We start from the raw sequence: 22,423 nt of genomic DNA, 5'->3' as shown, positions 1-22,423 counted from the left end.
TTGGCAAAACACCATCTTTGTTCACTCTTAAAATGACAAAAACAAATACACAGTTTTGCAACAGTTTCATGCAGTTAATAATTTCAACATATTACATAGGTATTCATAAAATAACTTCTCTTAAACACAGCCGGCATTATATCATGCTCTAAAAAATATAAATGTATAAAGGCTCAAATCTATGTTCTAGATAATGTGACATGATACAATGAAGGGATGAGAAATCAGAAAGTGCCATCATCTACCAAAATACTCTTTACTGAGTCAAAATGGTTTGAACATGCACACAAATTAAGTCATACAGAGCTGACACTAAAATAATTATTTCAGACTGAATCTGAAGTCCAGTACCTGAAATGTAATTTGTGATGGATTATAAACTAATTTAAATAATACAGTATTATAGGCCTGGCTGGTGTCCATTCACTTATAATACAGTTCAAACTGCAATATAAGCTGGTAAATGATAGAGCATTAATTATCAGTTATTTCTCACTAAAATAGATTTTATGATATCTTCATAGCTTTAGTCGTATTTAATAAGTCAGACAGAGGTGAAAGTGATGTTGGGAAAGTGAACTGATGGCATGAGAAGCATCGAAGATATGAAGAGCTATGGTTACACTCGTCACTTCCATGCATCTTGTATCTTCACATTCACATTCAATCACGATATAAAAAATAAAAAAAAACTTGGTCTGCCTGTTGAAGTGAGACTATGTAAAGGAACAGTCATTTTGGGAAACAGTTATAAGCTTTCTTGCTTAAGTCCACGCATTCTTCTTCCTTGTTAAAACCTGGCACTTTTATTATTACCCAGAATGCAGCTCACCCACTGGCAGCTCAGACGGAGCTCAGACGGAAGATTTGGGTGTGTTATGCTACTAGTGGCTAACGTAGCCTCGACCCACTAGCCTCAAGCAGAGATGAGAGGCTACAGAACTCTGGTTAGCGTACTAACTTCTAATGTCACACATACAAATAAATATTAACATTTTCAAACATGTAGTCCTCAGCCCCAAACAATGTGTTTATTTCCTTTATTTGATAATGACAGTGATAGACAGCAGGAAAGGGAGAAAGGGGTGGTGACATGCAGCAAAGGGCCGCTGGTCGGATTTGAAACCCGGGCCGCTGCAAAAGACTCAGCCTACATGGGGCGCACACTCTACTGGGTGAACTAGAGGTCACCCCAAACCTAAACAATGTTCACTTAAGTGACATCACTTGAGGCAATTCATCAGATTCCACACAGCTCCCACTAGAGACACTAAGGATTTATACACATTTTTCAAATATGCTGTAGTACTCCCCGAGACCTGCAAACACACTTTGGTGTGTAAAATCTGCGGATTTCCCCTTTAAATAAATATTCATGCTAATAATGCTGAACACTGCAGGTAGTCGGTCTCAGGCTGCAGAAGAGATTTAACTCCACACTGGAGATACAGAACTAAAGGCTATTCAGGTGACTCAGGCGTGTGATCTCGCAAAATCTGTTTTCAATCATACTTAAAAATGCCAATTATTTAGACTGACAAACTTGTATAATTTACCTTTAATGTTATGCAAAGAACTGTCAGTTGCAGTGGGAGTAGTGATACAGCAAAAAAGACAGATTTCACATTTTCCACATAACACAAATTGAGTATCAGGAGGCAACTGCTAAAGGGAAAAGGAATTTGACTAAAGCAATTTCAACAGAATTTTAATTTACATAAGATTGTTTGGCCCCAATAAGAAATATGGGCAAATGACATCAATTCTGCAAAATTAAACAGGCTGATTGATAAAAACAGGCTATACCGCACCCTAAAAACAATGTATGCATGCTGTAGTACCTAGCACCATGTAAACCTTTCTAGGTAGGATTGTTTTATGTATTTATTTTGTTAAACAACAACAGAAGCAGACACGATTCATTTCTTCTTGGATCAACTCAATGCTGAAAGAGATGTCCCCTCAGGACGTGGTTAATTCAGTCTCCAACACAATCAAACACAAATAATGATGTTCAAATGTTGTCTAGGGTACAATCTTCTTATTGAGTGAAAACCACGTCTTCCTGCACTTTGACTGTCTACTGTTGCAACTGACTGTAGTCACGTGTAGTGATGAAGAAGAGGCTCCGGTACAGGTCTGAAAACTGACATCTCATGACCCCAAAAGTCTAGAGACGTTCATCCAGCTCAAACAGACAAATCATCAGTCTTTATGTCGCTCCAATGAGCTGTTCTTTTTTTTCCATCCATGCTGACAATCTGGTGAAATGATGACTGCTTGGCACGATCAGCAGGGCTTGGGGACCGGGCTGCAGGCTGTTTCAGAGCAAAGTCCGAGCAACGTATCTAAGGAGACCTCCGTGCCGGAAAAATATAACATCCTTCTCGGTGTCAAACAGTGCAGTGACGAAGAAGGACTTTTCTTGGCTGGTCTGCAAGAGAACACAGAAACAACTCCTTCACTTAACTGTTTATCAAAGTGCCTTTATTAAGTTAAAATTGCACTCGATTTTGGGTATTTTACAAACATCTAGCAGCAAGATATTTTTTTCTCAGGAGTTGGTGGAGACCAAAATAGAGGTAGAGAGTCAGTATCGCACTTATATTCTTTAGGTGGCCAGATGATAATGTTGCTTTGTGTCTGTTGGGTGTGCAAGTAAATAATCGTTTGCTAACATTGTACTCTAGCTCTAAATGTGGGGGTTTTCTGCCCCATAGTGGCCAAAAACCAAACAACGTAGCTTTAATTTTGTTAAATAATCTTTGGAAATCATTGTTAAGGACTTAAATACTGTCAACATCAAACAATATATATATTTTGACATATTTTGATACATTCTGAAAATTGCCAAGTACTGCGCTAATAATGTAATACTTCTTGCTACTTCCACAAAGAAGTATATTAATTCAATTCATTTCATTTTACTGGGATAATTCACTCAGTATTGACATTTCTTTCCATGAAGTCCTGGGTGCAGACATTAACAAACAGACAATACAGACACGTTTGTGCGTGTGTCAGTTATCGCAGCTCAGGGCCGACTGCTGGTTGCCTACCTTGACAGTAAGCTGCTGCCTGGGACTCAGGCTGTCTGGCAGGGTGATGGTGAACCGCTCCTTCCCGCTGAGCTCCAGCGAGTCTGCGTTCTCACCGGGCAGAAACTGGAGCGGTATGATGCCCATTCCCACCAGCTGGTTCTTGTGGAGCTTCTCAAAGCTCTCGGCGATGACTGCGCGTACCCCCTGTTCACCGCAAAGAAGCAGGTGAGCGGCACAAAATAAGACACACAGTAATTGAGAATATGTTAATCACTGCTGTAGAGCACTTCCACATTAAACTTTAAATTGCCATACAGCAATGATTTGAGTTGGATGCATTATGAGTAAAAAGAAAGTAACCTTATGCTCATTCCTATATTCTAATATGACGAGCAGATTAATTCATATATTCATATTGCATTGTAAAAAATTGGAAATTTGATACCTTTTTGTGGAAAGTAACTACTGTAATGCACATGTTAAAGTTAAATCAAGTGACAAGAGAGTGAAAACTTGTTGCCTATCATGTCGCCTGGTCAGTGTGTGTGTGTGTGTGTGTGTGTGTGTGTGTGTGTGTGTGTGTGTGTGTGTGTGTGTGTGTGTGTGTGTGTGCGCGTGCGTGTTGCAGTTTACCAGCAGGTATGGTCCTTTGGCTACCCAGTCCCTGGAGTTTCCCGAGCCGTAGTCCTTGCCTGCCAGGATGATGAGGGGAATGCCGTCTCTCTGGTAGCGATCAGCTGCCTCAAAGACATCCAGCTGCTCAAAGACAGACAAAAAGGAGGACATGTTTTTAGCAGCAGGTCTGACATTGAAAGAACAAAACCAGCTAGCCTGGCAACTGACAATGCCAGACAACCACGATGCTACAGTTCAAAGGTCTCGAGTAAGGATTGGTGTTTGTAATAGCCGATACGTAAACAACTGCACGAAAAAAAATCCCCCTCTGGGTTACTGGTCCTAAATAAGTTCACACTCACTGTCTGGCCTGAAGGAATGTGCAAAGTCTTAGGGCCTGGTTTTCCGATGAATCGATTTTGGAGCTTGATGCTGGCAAACGTGCCTCTGGTCATCACTGCGTCGTTCCCTCTGCGAGCGCCATACGAGTTAAACTCCCGCGGTGTCAGGCTAAAGGGAATATTCAAAGATGTCAATACATTTGCATTTGTACAGTGATAAACAAAAAGAAACTGTGTCCAGTGACACGTACATCCTTTGTTGATCTATGCAGACACAGACACACACAAATATATATATATATATATATATATATATATATATATATATATATATATATATATATAAACTGCACGAAAAAAAATGTGTGTGTATATATATATATGACCATAAGATAAGATGATAAAGTTTTTCTTCTACCTTTACAGAAAGTGAAGAAAAAGGAATATTAGGCTGTTCAAAAAAATAGCATTTAGTTGCATAACCATTATTTCTGAGAACTGCTTCACATCTGTGTTGCATGGAGTCAACCAACTTCTGGCACCTGTGAACAGGTATTCCAGCCCAGGACGATTGAACTACATTCCACAATTCCTCTGCATTACTGGGGTTTGCCTCAGAAACAGCAATTTTGATGTCACCCCACAAGTTTTCTATGGGATTGAGGTCTGGGGATTGGGCTGGCCACTCCATAACATCAATCTTTGCTCGCTTACTGGTGTGTTTTGGGTCATTGTCTTGTTGAAAGACCCATTTCAAAGGCATTTCCTCTTCAGCATAAGGCAACATGACCTCTTCAAGTATTTTGATGTATTGAAACTGATCCATGATCCCTGGTATGTGATAAATAGGCCCAACACCACAGTATGACAAACATCCCCATAACATGATTTTTCCACCAGCATGCTTTACTGTCTTCACAGTGTACTGTGGCTTCTTCTGATCGTAACAGTACTCACAGGTAACTTTAAGTCTTCTTTGATTTTCCTGGAGCTGATCATTGGTTGAGCCTTTGCCATTTTGGCTATTCTTCGATCCATTCGAATGGTAGTTGACCGTTTTTCCCCACGTCGTTCAGGCTTTGGATGCCATTTCAAGGCATTTGAAATAATTTTGGCTGAGCAGCCTATAACTTTCTGCATTTCTTTATATGTTTTCCCCTCTCCAATCAACTTTTTAATCAAAGTCTGCTGTTCCTCAGAGCAATGTCTGGAACGACCCATTTTACTGAGTATTTGTGTGAAATGCACTATAACCAGCATGCACAACATTTGCTTCCTTCAATATGGGCCATAACTGACACCTGTTTCTTCACAGAATCAATCACCTCACTAATTGAACACAACACTGCTATTATTTTGAACATGCTCCTTTTAATTACAGATTCAATTACACAGAATGAGCAGCATGCATGTCATGACTGTTGGGTCTGTTGGTTTTCTATGACTCTACAACAGTTACTAGTAAATTATTTGCCATGTAGAAATATCACTTCTACCAAAAAATTTGATTTATGAGGTTAGTGATGTTGGACTGCTATTATTTTGAACACAACTGTGTATATATATATATATAGTGTACATACGTCCACCTTCTCATCCAACTTCTCATATTTCATCGTGACTCTCACCAGCATGTCTAATAGGAAACTGACCGTTTGCTCAGCAGGTACTTGGCAGCGGCGCTGACCCTGGCTATGCTGCCCGCTGGCGAGATGTGGTCCGTCGTCACTTTGTTGCCGAGGAACAGTAAGACATGAGCGCTCTCTATCGACTGAGGAGGCGGCACCTCTATACTCTGAGACAAAAGACAAGCAGAGGCAGAGGAGGCACTTACTGTCTAAACTGCTGCTGTTCTTATTTTTGCACTTCCTTTAACGTGTGAAATCAGGAGACACGGCAAAATAATGACGACCACAAAGGTCTGAAGACTTACCAACTTGCTGAAGAATGACGGCGAACGGATGTATGTGGACTTGTGATCCCAGGGGAAAACCACAGAATCTGGACATTCAATGTTGTTCCAAAGCATGTTCCCTTTCTGGAGACAGAGCACGGTGGGTGCAAAAAAACATTTATATAACCATACATTCACTTGATTTAAAGTGCTCATATTATGCGTTTTGGCTTTTTCCCTTTCCTTTATAGGTTTACAAAGTGAAAAAGCCCAAAGTCCACCCCAAAGGGACTTACCATCTCCAACAGAAAACACTGTTCACAAACTGCTCCAAACAGCTCTATTGTAATCCAGCCTTTACTTCTGTGACGAACGTGGGTCACTTTGTAACACACGTTATAATGCTCACCTAGCTGCTAGCGTGGCACGCCCTCATACTCTGCTTCTGACTGGCTAGTAGTCCTTACCTAGCTACTGAGCATGTGCGACTCCAACAAAGATTGAACAGAAGTGAGATGCCTCACTCGGTAGCTAAAACAGAGAGCTCAACACACAGGGTGAAAAGAGGAGCTGCAGCAATGTGCAGTACAACAAAAATATGGTGTTTTTTGAAAATTAAACCATGTAAACCTATTCTGGTACAACCTCTAAATACAAGTATGAACCTGAAAATGAGCATAATATGGGCACTTTAAGGGAAACAGACATAAAATAAGTAAAGAAAGATTGTTTCCTGACCTCCATTCTTCCCCTGAGATCCTTAAAAATGGAGGAGATGACTCTGTCCTCCTCAGTCTGTTGGACCTCCTCCCTGGTTGGCCAGATATCACAGAGGTACACCTCCTTCCCCTCCGAAGTCACACCTGCACCAACAACAGGATGCTCAATGTTAGCACCGTAAAAAGAGTATCAATGATTAAAACACAGCTCTTCCTGTCAACATCTGTTTGGTCTGATGAGAACTCTTTCAGAAGCAGAAATTGGAAGTGCTTAATATAAAAAAAGAAAACTCCTCGGCCTTAAATGAATGCTGCTTTTTTTTTTGTTTATCTTCTGTTAAATGTACTGTTATTATCACTACCGGATAACACAGTGGTTTACACCTTAAAGGAATAGTTCGGAAATTTTGAAGTGGGGTTGTACGATGTGAATTTCGAACTAACCCTTTAAGACACCAAAGTCACAAAATAACACAAACAGACTAACCAAACGAGGCAGCGACTCCCGTGTTCGGCAACTGCGAGGTAAAATGACGGTTTTTGTAAAAGGAGTCTGGTGGCTTTGAAGAGAGCATTAATGTATAGAACGGCTTCGGTTCTCCGTTGGAAAAGGCTGGCTGACGGCAAGGTAAAGCGGTGAAAATATTCTAAATATAGCTTACACTTAAACTTTTTAGGCAGGACTTTTTTGAGGTGGCTAAAATACGTTTAGCTGCTGCCCGCATCCACAGCAGTACATTGCTCTGCTTCTGTGTCAGTACTCCTGCTTCTCCAAAATAGGTAGTTGCAGACTGCCCTCTACTGTAGTTAATATAATTACTTTGGATAAATACTTAATATCATATAACATCATAATAAATATCAGAACTATCCCTTTAAACTACCCACAGTGCTGCTTTTTCATTTGATCTAGGGCTTATGCATGTCTGCACAAGACAGTGAATCACTAAATGGTCACTCTCTGTAATCACCCATATTCCTAAAACCCCCGAATAAACCTCAGGTTTTAGTGGAGCAGCTTAAGAGAGCTCCTGACATGTGCCTTTCTTACCCAGAGGCTCTTTCTCAAAGTCGATTCCCACAGTGCCCGCAAGAGCATAAGCCACCACTAGGGGAGGGGAGGCCAGGTAGTTGGCACGCACGCAGTCACACAGGCGGCCTTCAAAGTGCCTGTTGCCAGATAACACACCGCAGGCCACCAGGTCTCCCTGAAACACAGCAGACCATCAAGATTTGATTGATGTGAGATGCAAATCTACAGACACCGCTCAATGTAGCAATATGGAGATCTTACCTGTTTGATTACATCCACGACAGCTTCTGGTAACGGAGCCGTGTTCCCTACACAGGTGGCACAGCCGTAACCAATCACCTCAAATCTGTGGTGTGAAGGAAGTCAATCATTCAGAATTCTCTTTGGCCTGTGTGTAACACCACTTTTACACACATAACTCTAATTATGACACAGCATAATTGACACATGTTTAACTATGTTTTTAACCACACTGCTGTTTAGGTTAGTACTTGATCGTTAGTACTTGATCGTTGGCACTGGAATAAAACATAAAGGTCTAAATTTGTAGCACTGTACACATTACTCAACCATGGAACTGTCTGTACCAGTATTTTATTTTATTTTTTTATTTAGGAGCCGGCAGCACCAGCTGTAGAGAGATTTAGTTTGATGTTACTAAATATTTACACCCATTAACTGCCAGGTGTAACTGTTTGTGACTAATTGATAAAACTAATGTTAGCTTGTTAATATATGACCCACTGAAGAGTAACAATATCTAGAGAGAAGAGAGATGAGGAGCAGCAAAGATCTGCTGAGATCCAAAAGTTAGAACTATGGTAAAATGTAGTAGGGTAGGTTGCTCTTGGTGTTAAAGGGGCATTCGTGTGTATGTGTGTGTTGCTTACCCGAGCTGGCTAAAGTAAGGCAGGACTCCACTGGTATTGAGGTAGTGAGTGACCATGCCACTTCCAGGAGCCAGGCTGGTCCGTATATAAGGCTTGACAACAAGCCCCGCCTCCACAGCCTTTTTGGCCAGTAGACCTGTCAATCACAAAAACAGTGTAATGCAGATTTGCCTGCAAAGTAGCCACAATGGTGAGTTCAGTGTCACAAAATAGCATATTAATTTTTTATGAATGACGCAAAAAAAAAAGGTGAAAATATGGGGTGTAAGAGTGCAACCATAATTAGATTACTGCTTGAAGGATTTACTCAAGTGAACAGAAAGTAAGAAATGTAAAAAGAAAACAGACGATGACTAGATACTCAGAAAATCAGAACGAAAAACAAAATATGCATTGCCTGATAAGAGTTACAAGCTTGTCAATCCTACATGTTCAGTAGAATTTAAAAAACAACTGACTCATATTATAGATGAAATTAGGGAATATTTTCAGAGGGAATCTGATCATAGTTTCATCTTTTGACTCAGTCCTTTACCTGCGGTCAGCATGACAGAGGGGTTGCAGTTGTTGGTGCAGCTGATAACGGCAGCGATGACCACCGAGCCGTGGGACAGCTGATACTCCTGACCACAGTGCAGGAAAGGAACCCGCGTGTCCTGCTTCTCCTTAGCGATATGGAAGCCTTTGAAGCCAACCTTCAAAGCAAACCAAGGACAATAAACTACTTGTTAGATAACAATTCATTTTGAATGGGGGTAGTAGGGGCCGCAGGGTGGCTGCCGAAAAAAAACCCTCCAGCTGTGAAAAGGTTTAACAGATTTAACTTTTGGAGAAACACAACCAGACATCACCCTGCTGTGGCCAATCACGTAACCCAGGAGTTTCTGTAACAGCTGACTGTTTCCTGCAACAAACTCCAACACAAAGCACAGCCCCTTCGTCTCTTTTCTCTCTCTCTGTGAAAGAAGCTGCCTTTAAGTGAGGTTGGAAATGTCAAGATCATAAGAATGATCCAACCGGAAAGAAATTGTGAAATGTAAAATCTAATTGTGCTACAGTGGGGCGTTAAAAACACAACAGGACGTCACACAAATGGGTCATTTAAGTGGGTTTTATTGTGTATTTTTTGTGTGTTACCTTCTCATCAAGACAGCTCTGGAAGTCTTCTTTCATGCTGCTGACTGCCACTCTGTCCTGAGGCCTCTTCGGTCCGCTCACATAGGGCATTATGGAACTCAGGTTGATCTCAATCACCTGCACAGAGATGAATGGTTTTCATAAATATATATATCTATATCTATTGTCAGTCACACTCACCCATCTGTTTATTACTAGAGAATTCACAGCACGGATTGACACATTACCTCAGAGTACTGGGGGTCTTCTGAGGGGTCTTCATAGATTCGGAAAAGTTTTACAGCCTTCATGTAAGACTCCAGCAATTCAAGTTTTTCCTGTGTAAAATCTGGGAGAAACATTACGACACGTTAGTTAACAACCCCAAAAAAATGACAGAATCTCGTATTGTAACTCTTAATAAGCAGTATCGTGTGTGCTGGCTCACTTGTCTTTTTAAAGTGCTTGAGTGTGACTTGGTCGACAGGGAAGAAGCTGACAGTAGCGTTGTACTCTGGGCACATGTTGGCGATGGTGGTTCGGTCGGGAGCTGACAGCTGGGAGACACCAGGTCCAAAAAACTCTACAAACTTTCCAGCGATCCCAGCTTGCCGCAAGTGCTGGAAAATCCACAAGACCCATTAGTGAGACACACAGAGGCAAAGTGTTTTTCCTGCATACGCTGCCATCTATAACTTTGTGCAACAGTGAAAGCGCAAAATGTAAATTTTTGTACCACATGTATAGATGATACAGTTTCAGGTTTCTTTCTGATGATTCTAAACTGCACCACTGTGAAAGCCCTCCACCAATGGTGAGGTTTCCATCAACATTTTCTCCGCATGACGGAGAGCAGAGCAGCGTTACCTTTGTGATGCCGAGGACAATGTCAATGGATGTGGTTAGGGGGTTGATGGAGCCCACCAGTTTACAGCCCACCACCTGTGGAAGGGTCAGCGACACTGGCTGGCCCAGCATCACGGCTTCTGACTCGATTCCCCCAACACCTGTAGGAGGATTGGAGATTTTTTTTTTTTTTTAAATCAACTTGCCTGGTTGACAAAGTTTCCAACAAATATGTCAACAACTGTTGAAAACTTAAAAAAAAAAAAAAGGTTTACCCCAGCCCAGGATGCCCAGGCCATTGATCATGGTGGTGTGTGAGTCGGTTCCCACCACACTGTCGGGGTAGATGAAACCGTCGGTGACCTGGACCACTCTGGACAGATACTCCAGATTCATCTGGTGGACTGCACCAATGTCCGGAGGAACCATGTTCACATTCTTAAATGCTTTTGAACACCACTGTTTGGTTGACAGACAGAAAAAGAACAATAGTTAGAAAAAAATTTCACTTTCACTCAAGGTATAAAGACTGTTTAGTTCCGTTCTCTAAAGTGGACAGATAGCGAGTTCTTTTACTTTTCATTGAAAGCTACAGAACATTTCCATGAGCCAAAATGTAGATTTTTTCTGTAAACTTGTTGACTTGTTTTTGTTAAACAATACATTCTGCGTAAAGTATTACTTTTGAGATGAAGACTGCATTAAATACTTTTGGGAAATACACTCATTTGCTTTCTTGCAGAGCATTAGATTAGAAGATTGATACTACTCTCATGTCTGAAGCTATAACCAGCAGCCAGCTAACTTTGCTTAGAACTAATTTTTGGCCAGGACCAGTTGCCAGGCAACCAGCGGAGACTCCAGGAAGTTACAAAAAAAATAGTCTGTCACATAACTTGCTTTGTAGTTTTCACACTGGCATGGATTAAACAAACAAGAACAACAACAATTTGCACGATTTCCTTCGAGACATTTCTCTTCCTCTGATTGTCTGATATGATGTAAAAATATATATATTTGCTCTTCCTGTACCTTAAAGAACTGAAGCCTCTCTTTGTTTCTGATCAGTTCCATTTCCTGATTCTTCAGAGCTGTTTCAGTTCTGCAGAAAATAAGAGAACAAGGCAACAGTGAACATACTGAAGGGGAACTCTGTGTCCATCAGTGATATGTCAATTTGACCTGTTGAAAGGGGCTGTTATATTGGGTCTATATAGAGTCTGGAGATATAAGACGTAAAACTAGGACAAACAAAAGTGTCATTTAAAAAAAAACATTTTCCATCATTTCATCTCATAATTTAATCATTTTGTCTGAATCTAGTGGTATTAACAATAGTGTATGTAACAAACTAATGTTTTACTGCTATGTGGAGTAAATCGCTGTCATTGATCTACAGCTCCGTATCAAACTCACTCAGACACAGGCTGCAGGTGGAAAGGGCAAAGGAGGGGCGTATTCTCGATCTGCTGGACAGAGGCTGCAGGTCGACCCGAGGAGGCTGGAGAGTCACTGCAGGCAGCTTTACTACAGGAGCCCCGCTGGCCCCCACACTGTGAGCCTCGCCTGGAGGGTGTGGAACGGGAAGGACCCTGGCTCTGGTTTGGGCCGTCTCCTCCACCTGGGTTTGGTGCATTCTGTATGGCACTGCGGATAAAAGAAAGAAATGTTAGGCCGTGATCACACTTGGTGTCTTTTTTTTAAGCTGCCAGCGTCTGTTTTACATAATAATTCTATGGAGCAAACCGTGTTTTCAAAAAAGTGAAAAACGTTCTACTTTTCTGGGGGGGCCTAGGCCAAGCGCTTTTTTGACAGCTGAACAATGACAAGCGGAGTAGTGAGACCTGTCGTTTCCATAACAAGAAAAAAATGGAGACACAATAGACTTGTCCTGGTGTCGGAGCACAGCGAGTTATATGATATGACCAGGTGCTCCCTGTTCAGGGAACTCGCTTTGTTTTATCTAACGTTAGAACTAGCACCGCTTGAGGGGAGACGTGAATAAGTTCTCCCCTCTGCTTCGCACCTCTTTTAAAGCACCTAGACGTTAGAAGGCACACATATCACGGGGAGGGTGGGGTGAGTGGATGGGTGGGTCCGTCGGTTGGATAATAACTGTTGTCTGGGATGGGGAGGGCGGGAGTGGGGTGGTTCTGGCATCATGCGCCCTTGGACGGCCCACTCCTCCCCCCTCGGAAGCCCTGAGCCCCCCCCACGGGTCAGCTTGCTCCTCGGCCACGGTGGGGGCCGGAGCAGTCGGAGGAAATAACTGGCTCTTTCACCTTGCTCCTCAATTCCCATAGACAAATACCCCTCCTACCAAGCTCCACCAAATGACAACGCATCACGTGGGTCTGGCTTCTCCAGCCGAACATAATGGCGGCTTGTTCGAAATACGATCTCGTATTTTACAAAAATAGTTCACTGAAACGTGTTTCTGAAAACATTTTAAGCGAGAAATAGGCCATGCAGTTGCTGAATATGTCTTCATTTCAGATCGACAAAGGTCAGTTTAAAAGATTTTCGTCAGATTTTGAGAGGCGTCCGTCACTCATCCCGCTCGTCATTTCCGGGTTAGCACTCTACCAATCAGATTGGCCATTGAGTCTGACTGCTCGCCCTCCGACCCAGCAAGTCAGGTCGGCCAAAATGAAGGCCGACGGCCCCTCCGACGGCACGGAACACACCGAACAGACTCAAGTCACCGACCTCGCCAGACTGTCCGACGGCCGATTATCGGGTTGGTGTGTCAGGGCCTTAACACACACGCACCTCCCCCACCCCCATTGTAAACTGTCCCCTGTAGCGTTTAGTCAAATACTGTCTCTATATGTTTTATGTTCTTTGTGTTCACAAGCTCAGTTTATGTATGTCAAATCGTCTTTGTATACTGTCTGTTACATGTCTTTTACACTCATTTGGGTTATGTAAGGTTTGTGGGTTTTTGTAATTATTTGTATAACACCTATGGCAAAACTTAATAAATAAAATAAAAAAGAACTAGCACCGCTCCTTCTCTCTGTTCATTCTGTAGATCGCTGAACCGCTTTGTCTTATCTAACACCGCTCCACATAGAACTCTTGGATACTGTAGCAGTAGCTATTGTTTTAGCAACAAAAGACGCTCTCGGCTGCTTTTTGGAACCAAAACGCTGCCAGCTTCTTCTTCTTTTTTACTACAGAAGCACCTTAGTCAACTTTCACTTGTCAAAAAAAGACACCAAGTGTGATCATGGCCTTATATTGCAGAACAGAAGAACAACAACAGTGTTGTTTACGTAAATACAGCAAAAATAAGAAACTTTTACTATTTGAGCATTTTAGGAATATAATTAAAAAAGATACACTAATCAAAAGTCTAATGTGTCCATCTTTTACCTCTATGTTCTCACTTTAGTTCATTGTTAATATATGAAAAGGGAAAATATAAATGCAAACACACCATTTGCTATAATCAATCTGCAATGAGTGGTCTACGATGAGGTCTGTGGGGCATTTAGGGTTGACTAGGCTGGGGTCCACGCCATGTTTGGCCACGGCGTCCCTCATGGCTGCCAGGTCCACCATGGCAGGAATACCACTGTCAAAGGAGAAGAAAAATAATTCAACCTACCCTTCCTTCAGGAATTTACAGGAATATTCTTCTTGTATAATGCAAAGTATTATAATTTGTATAAATTGTTTATGTCAAGGAACACAAAGAAAGATCATGACGACACAAGATCTAATGAGCACCCAACTCCTGGTGGATCAGCTGTTTTACCCAAATCCTTGTGAAACTCACGTGAAGTCCTGGAGAAGGACTCGCGCTGGAGAGAACGGCACCTCGGCCCTATTCTGCTGCTGCTGCCAATCCAGAATGTTTTGGACGTCTTCTTCTTTTGTATAAAAGCCATCACAGTTACGAATTGCTGCCTCCAGTAAGACACGGATGGACAGAGGCAGCTGGTCTACACAGAGAAACAGCAAAATGTGGCGTTTAATTTCGCACAGGAAAACTGTGTAATTAAATCTGATTGTGTATCAACTGTTTACTGTCCATTGGATGCGCACTGAGAACGTGCTACAACCATAAAGTGGCAAACCAATGCAGGCCCATAAAGGTTAATTCAACAGTTACCTTCATCTACAGGTATATTTTACAAATGTTATTTATGACTGCTGTTTACTTTTCCATGCATTCATGTTTACACTGCTATCCTTCAACACTACTGTGGTTAACACAATCGTATTATCTTATTATGTAATAGCACAATATGCTAATATATTTCTACTGTACAATCTCGTACTACTTCTACGTCGTGCAGATCTGAGTAAAGTAAGTGCTACCTGGAAAAGGTCACGAAAGAGGGACGTGTGTTTAAATATGTGCCCTTTCCGTCAGTCAGAGGGCCTGAACTCACCATATCTTGGATCATTTAATTTCTGTGGACTGAAAAACTTGTTGCCATCTTTCAGTGTGTCGATTAGATGACTATATGGGTGCTCTGCAGAGGGAAAACAAACATTTATTAATACATCTATAACTCCTGCATGCTTTTACAAGTCTAGGGAACTATCATACGTGATCACCTCGAATCATTTTGGTTTTGCCCCAGCAAGTCTGTTTGATCCATGAGACTTCAAAATGAAGTGGTATAAACACATGGTCTACGACCTTACTAACAACATTTACCCAGTGGAGAGCTCCTCAAAACAAGGCAGATCAAGCAAGGAGAACGCTTATGCCATCTCTAAGAAACTGGCAGGGGGGCTAATATTTTCTGTGCCGTTTGTGGTTTGTGCATATCACAGAGCATCCATACAATTGGCTAATAGATAATAGAGGTGGGAATCTCTTGGCACCTCACGATTCGATTCAGAGGCCAACGATTCAATTCTAAACCGATTATCGATGCAACTATTTTTTTTATGTATTTCCAAGCGTGATTTAAAAAAATATATAAATATAAACTCTGAGTCTGCTACTCAGTTTGTTAATCGCTTCCTAGACAAAGCAGCTAGACAAAGCTTAGATTTTGACATATACAATATTTGTCACACACAAGTTTTAATGAAATGTTTTGTCTACTGTAGTGGCTTTAATTTCTGTTAACATGATTCTCTATATATTTTTGTGATTTATTTGTTTTATGCTTTCTCTCACAATGCTGAAAGGGAGTTTATCTCATTCCCAAATGTAGATTCTGATTCTAACTAAGTGAGAATCACAAAGTCTGGAACATAATGTGAGCACTGTTTGTCTGAACAGATAGGGGCTACAAGGTCACCCTAAAACTATCTCTCCTGATACATTTAGTTCTCCCATGCCAGTTGAGATGCAACTGGGGAGTGAAAGTCGTACAGGGGGAAGGAGGCGAAATAGCTCCAAGATGTCTCTTGTGTTTTTTGATTGTCTTTATGTGTAAACTTGATTGTCTGTGAGAAATGTAGAGTCATAATAAGCCAAGTGCGTGTGTGCTGTCACTCTGAAGATGTATTTAAGCTCAGTGTTTCTGTTCACTTATTTGAAGAGCTTTTCCACGCCTGTGCTGCGTGCCTTCTGTGAAATGTGTTCCTCCTATATTTGCAAATATACTTAATAAAATACAAAAAACCTGACTTGGTTTAGTCTTCGACTGTCCTTATTTTGTTTCACCTTCTATTTTTAAAACATCTACACCTGCTGCATCGAAAAACTTCCACCACACTACTGAGGTTTTTGTTTGGTAGTCGTTCCATGCTTAAGCCTTAAACGTGCTTGTGAAAGTCACCTTCTCTCACAGTAATCTTCCACGTCAGAGGCTCAGTCATGTTTAAAGGTGGAGAATTGGCTTCTTAGAACATGAAACATGAGGTGGTGAGATGTAATGTGATAAAGTAGATGAACAGCCTATGTGTGTTTTGCCTATTTATTTTATGTATGTCTTATTAGATCATGTGTATATATACAGAATTTAATTTATTTTTCCTTTTGGCCATTTTGGTGTGGTTTTTTTTCTGCACTCTTGCCTAAACTCTAAGTTGTTGTCCATTATCCCATCATCTTTCAGTCACTCTGTTTTCTGATTTGTACTTGTCTGGAGACAGTAACTTTTAAATAATTTTTTTTTTTCGATTATTAACTTATCAGAATCTAGCATCAAATCGTTCTAGAGAGAATTGCGATGCATCTAAGAATCGATTATTTTTCCCACCCCTACTAGATGGTAACAAGTAGCTGAGCAGTTGGTTTCAAGAACAGCCAAACATTAAATTAGACTGCACTGTAACTAAGCTTTGTGGAAAATGTAACGATGAAAAAATATTGACGGTGGATTTTAGGGCAAAATCTAAATGCAGAGAAAAGAGAATTGAAAGTAATCTTTCTGGTCTCATTTTTCCCTTTGTGGCCTTTAAATGTAGCAAAGTGAGCTAATGCAGCATGTGGTTACCTTAACCAAAAAGATTTTGTATCAGATGCATGGTACTTTGTGACAGTACAGACTCAAAAGGTGGTTGGTTTGGGCCAAAAGACGACTGCTGCTGAATTTAGGCTGTAGCTCTTTAATGTTGATGAGATTCCCCTTTAAAACTTGTGTAAAAAGAGTAATATTGTGAGTCTTGGCTTAGCACTACTCAGTGGTCTCACAACAGGACATCATGCTGTAACTTTGCTCTCTGGTTACTAGCTTTGAAGGCAACCCTTGAAACTGCATAGAACACACTAGACTTGCCCAAACATGAATAGTGTAAAATGCCTACAGCATGCACTATATATTGGGTTTCCCAAATCCTATGTATTTCCTGAATAAATACAAAAAGGAAGAATGTCCTCAAGAACAATCACGCAACCCTACAATCCATCAAGAGGGCATGCCTTCAAAACTTGAAGGAAAAGATGTGACCACACATATCACAGAACTAGTTTAGTCTAACAAATCGGACAATACACCAATGTGACACACTTGGGGTTTCATATATTTTTCATCTGCAGAATTTCCTCCTCTAAACACTCCAGCAGAGCATTATCACTGCTGCCGGAGATGAAATTATGTAATTTAGCTCAATTTAACTAAACAGGCATGAACCAGTTTTGAAACAAAGATTTTATCATAGACAAATACTGATTTAAGAACAGTGTGCTGCAACATATTTAGTAGAAAAAGATATATGGCAGAATTATTTGAACATTCAAAGCAAAATGGATTCTAACTTTACTGTGGAATTTGGCCTCTTGTGGTCAGATAATTCATAAGCAGCTTGCAGTTCACTCCCATGCTGTTGTTTTTTTACATGACAGATTTGCCTGACTCAATGAGATGCTTTTGTCAGTTAGCTAGTGTTTTAAATAAAGGTACATTATGCAAAAACTAAAAGACATAACCTAAGGCAAAGCAGGCAGAATGGAAAGTACAGTATGATTAATACACAACTTAAATTTGGTGTTTGCTTTATCAGACAATGTCATTGGCACGATGACCTATAATCCAATTTTCAACAGATACGTTAGATGTTAATATAAAAAGGAATAACAACATTGCAATGACAAGCTAACGCGGTTCGAATTGTATAAGTGGTGATGACAATGCTGACTGTAAACATCCTCATTTATCAAATAATATCTGCATGTTTCCTGATAGCAAGGTAACGTTATGGAAGATGGCTACAAAGCTAGCTCACACTGGTCCTTATCGTAGAGCACATACGCTAACCAACTACTTATCGTGCTACTGGCTGAACGTCTTGACGAGATACGAAAAAGATATAGGTATATTAGCACACAATTTAGGCTCATCTAGAAAGTACGGGTACGCCATTTTTAGCATAGTAAAGACACATCTAACGTTAGGTTGCGGTGTTAGCTAATTTAACAGCTTGCTTAGTTCTCAATCAATGTAAATCAAACATAAACGTTACCACGCTAGCTAGCTAATGTTAGCTGGTTTATCTCCAACAGTTTGAAGCCGGCACTTTATGTAATAGTAACTAAAAGCAAACGACAACCATTTTAAAGGGAAGGATGTCTTTTAATCTATTCCTGTCTTTAAAGGTAAAAGGCTTATCGGATGACGACTTGCTATGTTAGGTTAGCAGGAGACACGTCTTTACCTTCGACTGGGGAAGTGAGCGCCATGATGACTTCTGAAATCAACACACGACACGACCAGTTCTGACGACTGCACTGGCAACCCCGAGCCGACCAATCAGAGCACGGAGATCTACAGCCACGCCCATTCATCAATTACTGACAAAGTAAAACAAAAACAGTAACATTTTAACCATGTCTTTATGTCTATGGTTTAAACAGTAAAGAAAAGTAAACTCAATGTCACGTTTTAGCTTTTATTAAAGCTTTCGGCCACATCTCATTGTCTTCACCCGATGGAGTTTGCCCAGTTGTCATGGTGGTCATATATAAAAAATGTGTTATTAAAAATAAATGAAAAGGTGGTCATTTATATAGGAAGGGGGTCCTTTTAACAACTGAACACACTCTATCCCCTAATGAAGACTGGGAAATGCGGTTGAAAGCCATGAAAAAAAAGCTAGTAAGTGGACCTTGAGGATTTTTTTCTCTCTCTTTAGATAAGGCACACTACTATACACCATAATGTACAAATAAAACCAAATAGTATTGAAAAAAAAGGAATAGAAAACTAAATCCAAACAAAAGGGAACTGGAACAATACCTACATCATCTGCATATCACATATTTAACATAATATTGCAGCACAGCCTTCTTTTTCTAACCCCTAACCCATTTATAATTTCCAAAGTTAGATTTGGAGTCAGTCCATTGGTACCAATATATGGGGTTCCGATTGTGCCAAAATTAAGTTGACATGCTTACATTCTATGTCTATTGTCAATGTCTATGTCTATGCTTACTGTCAATGTCTATGTCCATGTCTGTCTGTCTATGCTATGTGTCGTCTTCCATGTCTATGTGTCTATGTAATTGCCCACATGACTAAAGGCATGATCCTTCACATTAGTTCACATTATACATTTTATGTTCAGCAAAATAGAAAAAGAATAATGGGGTTATTATTCAAAACGTCTGCCATAGTTTGTATAAACATACATGAATTAATTTGGGAACATGACAGTACATGTCTATGACTGACTGGGACTTTAAAAAGGGCCATGTGACTGTACCAAAGTTTTGTCAGTATGTGACTCACTCATGCTGCCTTCAGGGCTCCTCCAACTATGTCTGTGCCACATTCAAGTGCCCTTGGTAAAATTTTTGACTTCTAAGCCCTTAAATTAATTTATTTCCTTGAGACACCTGTGTCAAATAAAGCTGAAATGCTTAACTGTTTTCACAGATATTTTGTGGCCTCCAGCTCCTTGTTTGACACCATTTCTGATGGTAATCCACCAACTTCTTACCTGCCAATCATCTTTGCACCAGCCACACCTTCTCATTTACTCAATTTTGTGACAGTGAAGTTTCTAACGCTTTAAAGGAGCTAGATCCGAAAAAATCTGCAGGCTCTGACAACCTCTCCCATTTTCTCTTACGCCTGGCAGCAGATGTTATAGCAGAACCAGTGTCTCATATTTTTAATCTTTCCATATAAAATAATCGTTTTTCCTGATGTTTGGAAGACAGCTTTTGTACTTCCCTTATAAGGTGGTGACCTCACTGTACTAAATAATTATCGATCCATTTCCAAACTCTGCATCTTAGCCAAGGTTCTTGAAAAGCTGGCGAATGATCAGATTACCAACGTTTTAGCTCCCCTTCAGTCTGGCTTCAGAAAAAAACACAGCACAGTAACTGCCTCAATGAAAGTGTTAAATGATGTTGTGGATGCCTTGGATTCCAAAGAATACTGTTCTGCACGTTTCATAGATCTTTCCAAAGCATTCAATACTGCACATCATGGCATCTTATGTCAGAGGCTTTCAGATATAGGCTTCTCAGACCAGGCTGTTGGCTGGTTTGTGAACTACCTTTAGGTCATAAGCAGTGTGTGCAACTTAATGGTATCTCATCCAGTTATTTAGAAGTCACCGAAGGTGTGCCGCAAGGGTCAGTTTTAGGACCCACTCTCTTCACAATTGATGTTACAGTTTTTGCCGATTGCTTATACACTGAAATCAAACGTATTACACAATTATCAAAACATTGGCCCAGATGTGCACCACTATAAGCACAATGTCAGCCTCACACTTTTTGCAAAACAATACACACAGTGATTTGCAAAACACTAAACACACTTGTATACATTAGACACAGACGGATATCATGATGTCACTTCCTTGAAATTCCAAAGCACTGACTGTCAAATGACCACACCTATGAGCCGATCTGTGAAACACAGCCATCAGGTGCTCATGATTGCTTAATTGTAGACACACCAATCAGGTTTAAGCACTATAAAATGCAGCAGGTAAGTCTAGTATTTTCTGTACTGTATTTTCAGATCTTTTTTTTATACTGTAATTGTAACCTGTACTGGTTACAGTAGTTTATGTTTGTCTGTTGTTTGCTGAGCTAACAGTGTTATGCACACTACTGTAGTAACATGAAAACTGGGACATGTTTTGTTGTGATTTTCCATGTTCCCTCAGTCTGCAGCATTGGTCTTGTGTAGTGTTTGGTGAACTTATTGCATATTTGCACTTTCTCTGTGTACTCCATTTACACTACTCTAATCACTGAGAAGTAGAATTGCTAAAAGTGTTTTAGGTTAGCAACAGCAGTGTGTAACTGGTTCAAACAGAATTAAGTCATATGAAATGTGTGTGTTTCATATGGTAACAAAATATGGTTTTTATAAATTAGTGTATAGTTTTTGCAACAGTGTTGCTGATTGGGTGTGTGGTTGTGCTAATTGTGTGTAGTGTTTTGAAAAACCGGTCCCTGTTTTCAGTGCTTAAGCAATCGAAAAAAACTAACGTGGGTCAGAACGTTCATGATTCATCTTTACATATGTATGCCAATGTGTATGTTTATTGTTGTGCAAGAACTGTTGCCTTTGTTTTTGAACATCTGCAAGTTGCATTTGATGCTATACAGTCACACCTGTTCCATCTCAAACTGGTTTTAAATGCTGACAAAACAAAGGGTATGCTGTTTTCAAACAAAAAGAAGGTGCCAGCAGTTCTACCTTCTATTACATCCACACAAGGCACCCATATCCAGTTTGTATTACTTATAAATACCTAGGCATTTTAATTGATGAGAATCTTTCTTTTAAGTTACATATTGAACACCTTTTAAAGAAATTGAAATTAAAAGTAGTTTTTTTTTCCCCGTAACAAATCATGTTTTTTGTTTAATGCCACAAAACGGCTTGTTGCTGCCACATTCTTACCTCTCCTGGATTATGGCGACATTGTTTATATGAATGCGCCTGCCAGCTCTCTGCAGATGTTGGACGCTGTCTATCACGGAGCACTGAGATTTATTACTGGTTGTAAACCCCTCACCCATCATTGCACTCTCTATTATCTGCTCATTTGGCCATCATTATCCATTCGGAGACTTCTGCACTGGTATAACTTCATTTACAAATCCATCCTTGGATTGCTGCCAACATATTCATCCATTTACATGATACGCAAGCATTGCAGTCACAGCCTGCGCTCCCAGGCCTTCATCACCTTCAACGTCCCCATCAGTTCGTACAGAGCTTGGCAAAAAGGCTTTCTCTTTTTCTGTCCCCTCAACCTGGAATACACTGCAGCAGGATCTAAAACTGTCCAGCTGGATCCCACTAGGGGAATTTAAATACATTTTAAGGGTACTGGAAAAAACATCTTCGGAATCATGTTCTTGTTTTTAGTACTTTAGTGTTTTCACTCTACTTGGCACTTTCGTTAAATATTGTTAGTACGTATTGTGTATACTATGGTAATCTGTTAGTCTGTCTGTAACTGATGTTGTGTATTGTCCTTAACAGGTCTCTCTTGAGAATGAGACCATGTGGCTCAATGAGATTACCTGTATAA

The 22,423-nt window shown here is 40.5% G+C and overlaps 1 protein-coding gene across 1 annotated transcript; it reads right to left on the bottom strand.

Moving 5' to 3' along the window:
* Positions 1-1,543: 1,543 nt before the first annotated feature.
* ireb2 (iron-responsive element binding protein 2) lies at positions 1,544-18,674 on the bottom strand. Its single transcript, XM_031316501.1, has 22 exons — positions 18,566-18,674; positions 14,899-14,982; positions 14,280-14,445; positions 13,938-14,075; positions 11,912-12,142; positions 11,528-11,597; positions 10,771-10,954; positions 10,517-10,656; positions 10,098-10,269; positions 9,898-9,998; positions 9,671-9,787; positions 9,069-9,228; positions 8,534-8,669; positions 7,905-7,989; positions 7,662-7,818; positions 6,630-6,754; positions 5,931-6,035; positions 5,650-5,792; positions 4,019-4,166; positions 3,675-3,797; positions 3,060-3,245; positions 1,544-2,434 (listed from the first exon to the last, which is right to left on the bottom strand). The coding sequence occupies exons 1-22, from the start codon at positions 18,588-18,590 to the stop codon at positions 2,324-2,326; spliced, it is 2,907 nt and encodes a 968-aa protein (XP_031172361.1). The 5' UTR covers positions 18,591-18,674; the 3' UTR covers positions 1,544-2,323.
* Positions 18,675-22,423: the final 3,749 nt, after the last annotated feature.

This window comes from Sander lucioperca, chromosome 7 (assembly GCF_008315115.2).
Source record: "Sander lucioperca isolate FBNREF2018 chromosome 7, SLUC_FBN_1.2, whole genome shotgun sequence".
In the NCBI taxonomy this organism is placed as follows: domain Eukaryota; kingdom Metazoa; phylum Chordata; class Actinopteri; order Perciformes; family Percidae; genus Sander; species Sander lucioperca.
This window is presented reverse-complemented; position numbering and strand designations above follow the sequence as displayed.

Excerpts from the sequence above, each read along its gene's own strand:
- ireb2 (XM_031316501.1), bottom strand. The coding sequence starts at position 18,590 with ATGGCGCTCACTTCCCCAGTCGAAG. Across the intron at positions 12,143-13,937 it reads CAGATTGATTATAGCAAATG|TGCCATACAGAATGCACCAA; the intron begins GTGTGTTTGCAT and ends TTTTATCCGCAG. Across the intron at positions 8,670-9,068 it reads CTCTGTCATGCTGACCGCAG|GTCTACTGGCCAAAAAGGCT; the intron begins GTAAAGGACTGA and ends TGTGATTGACAG.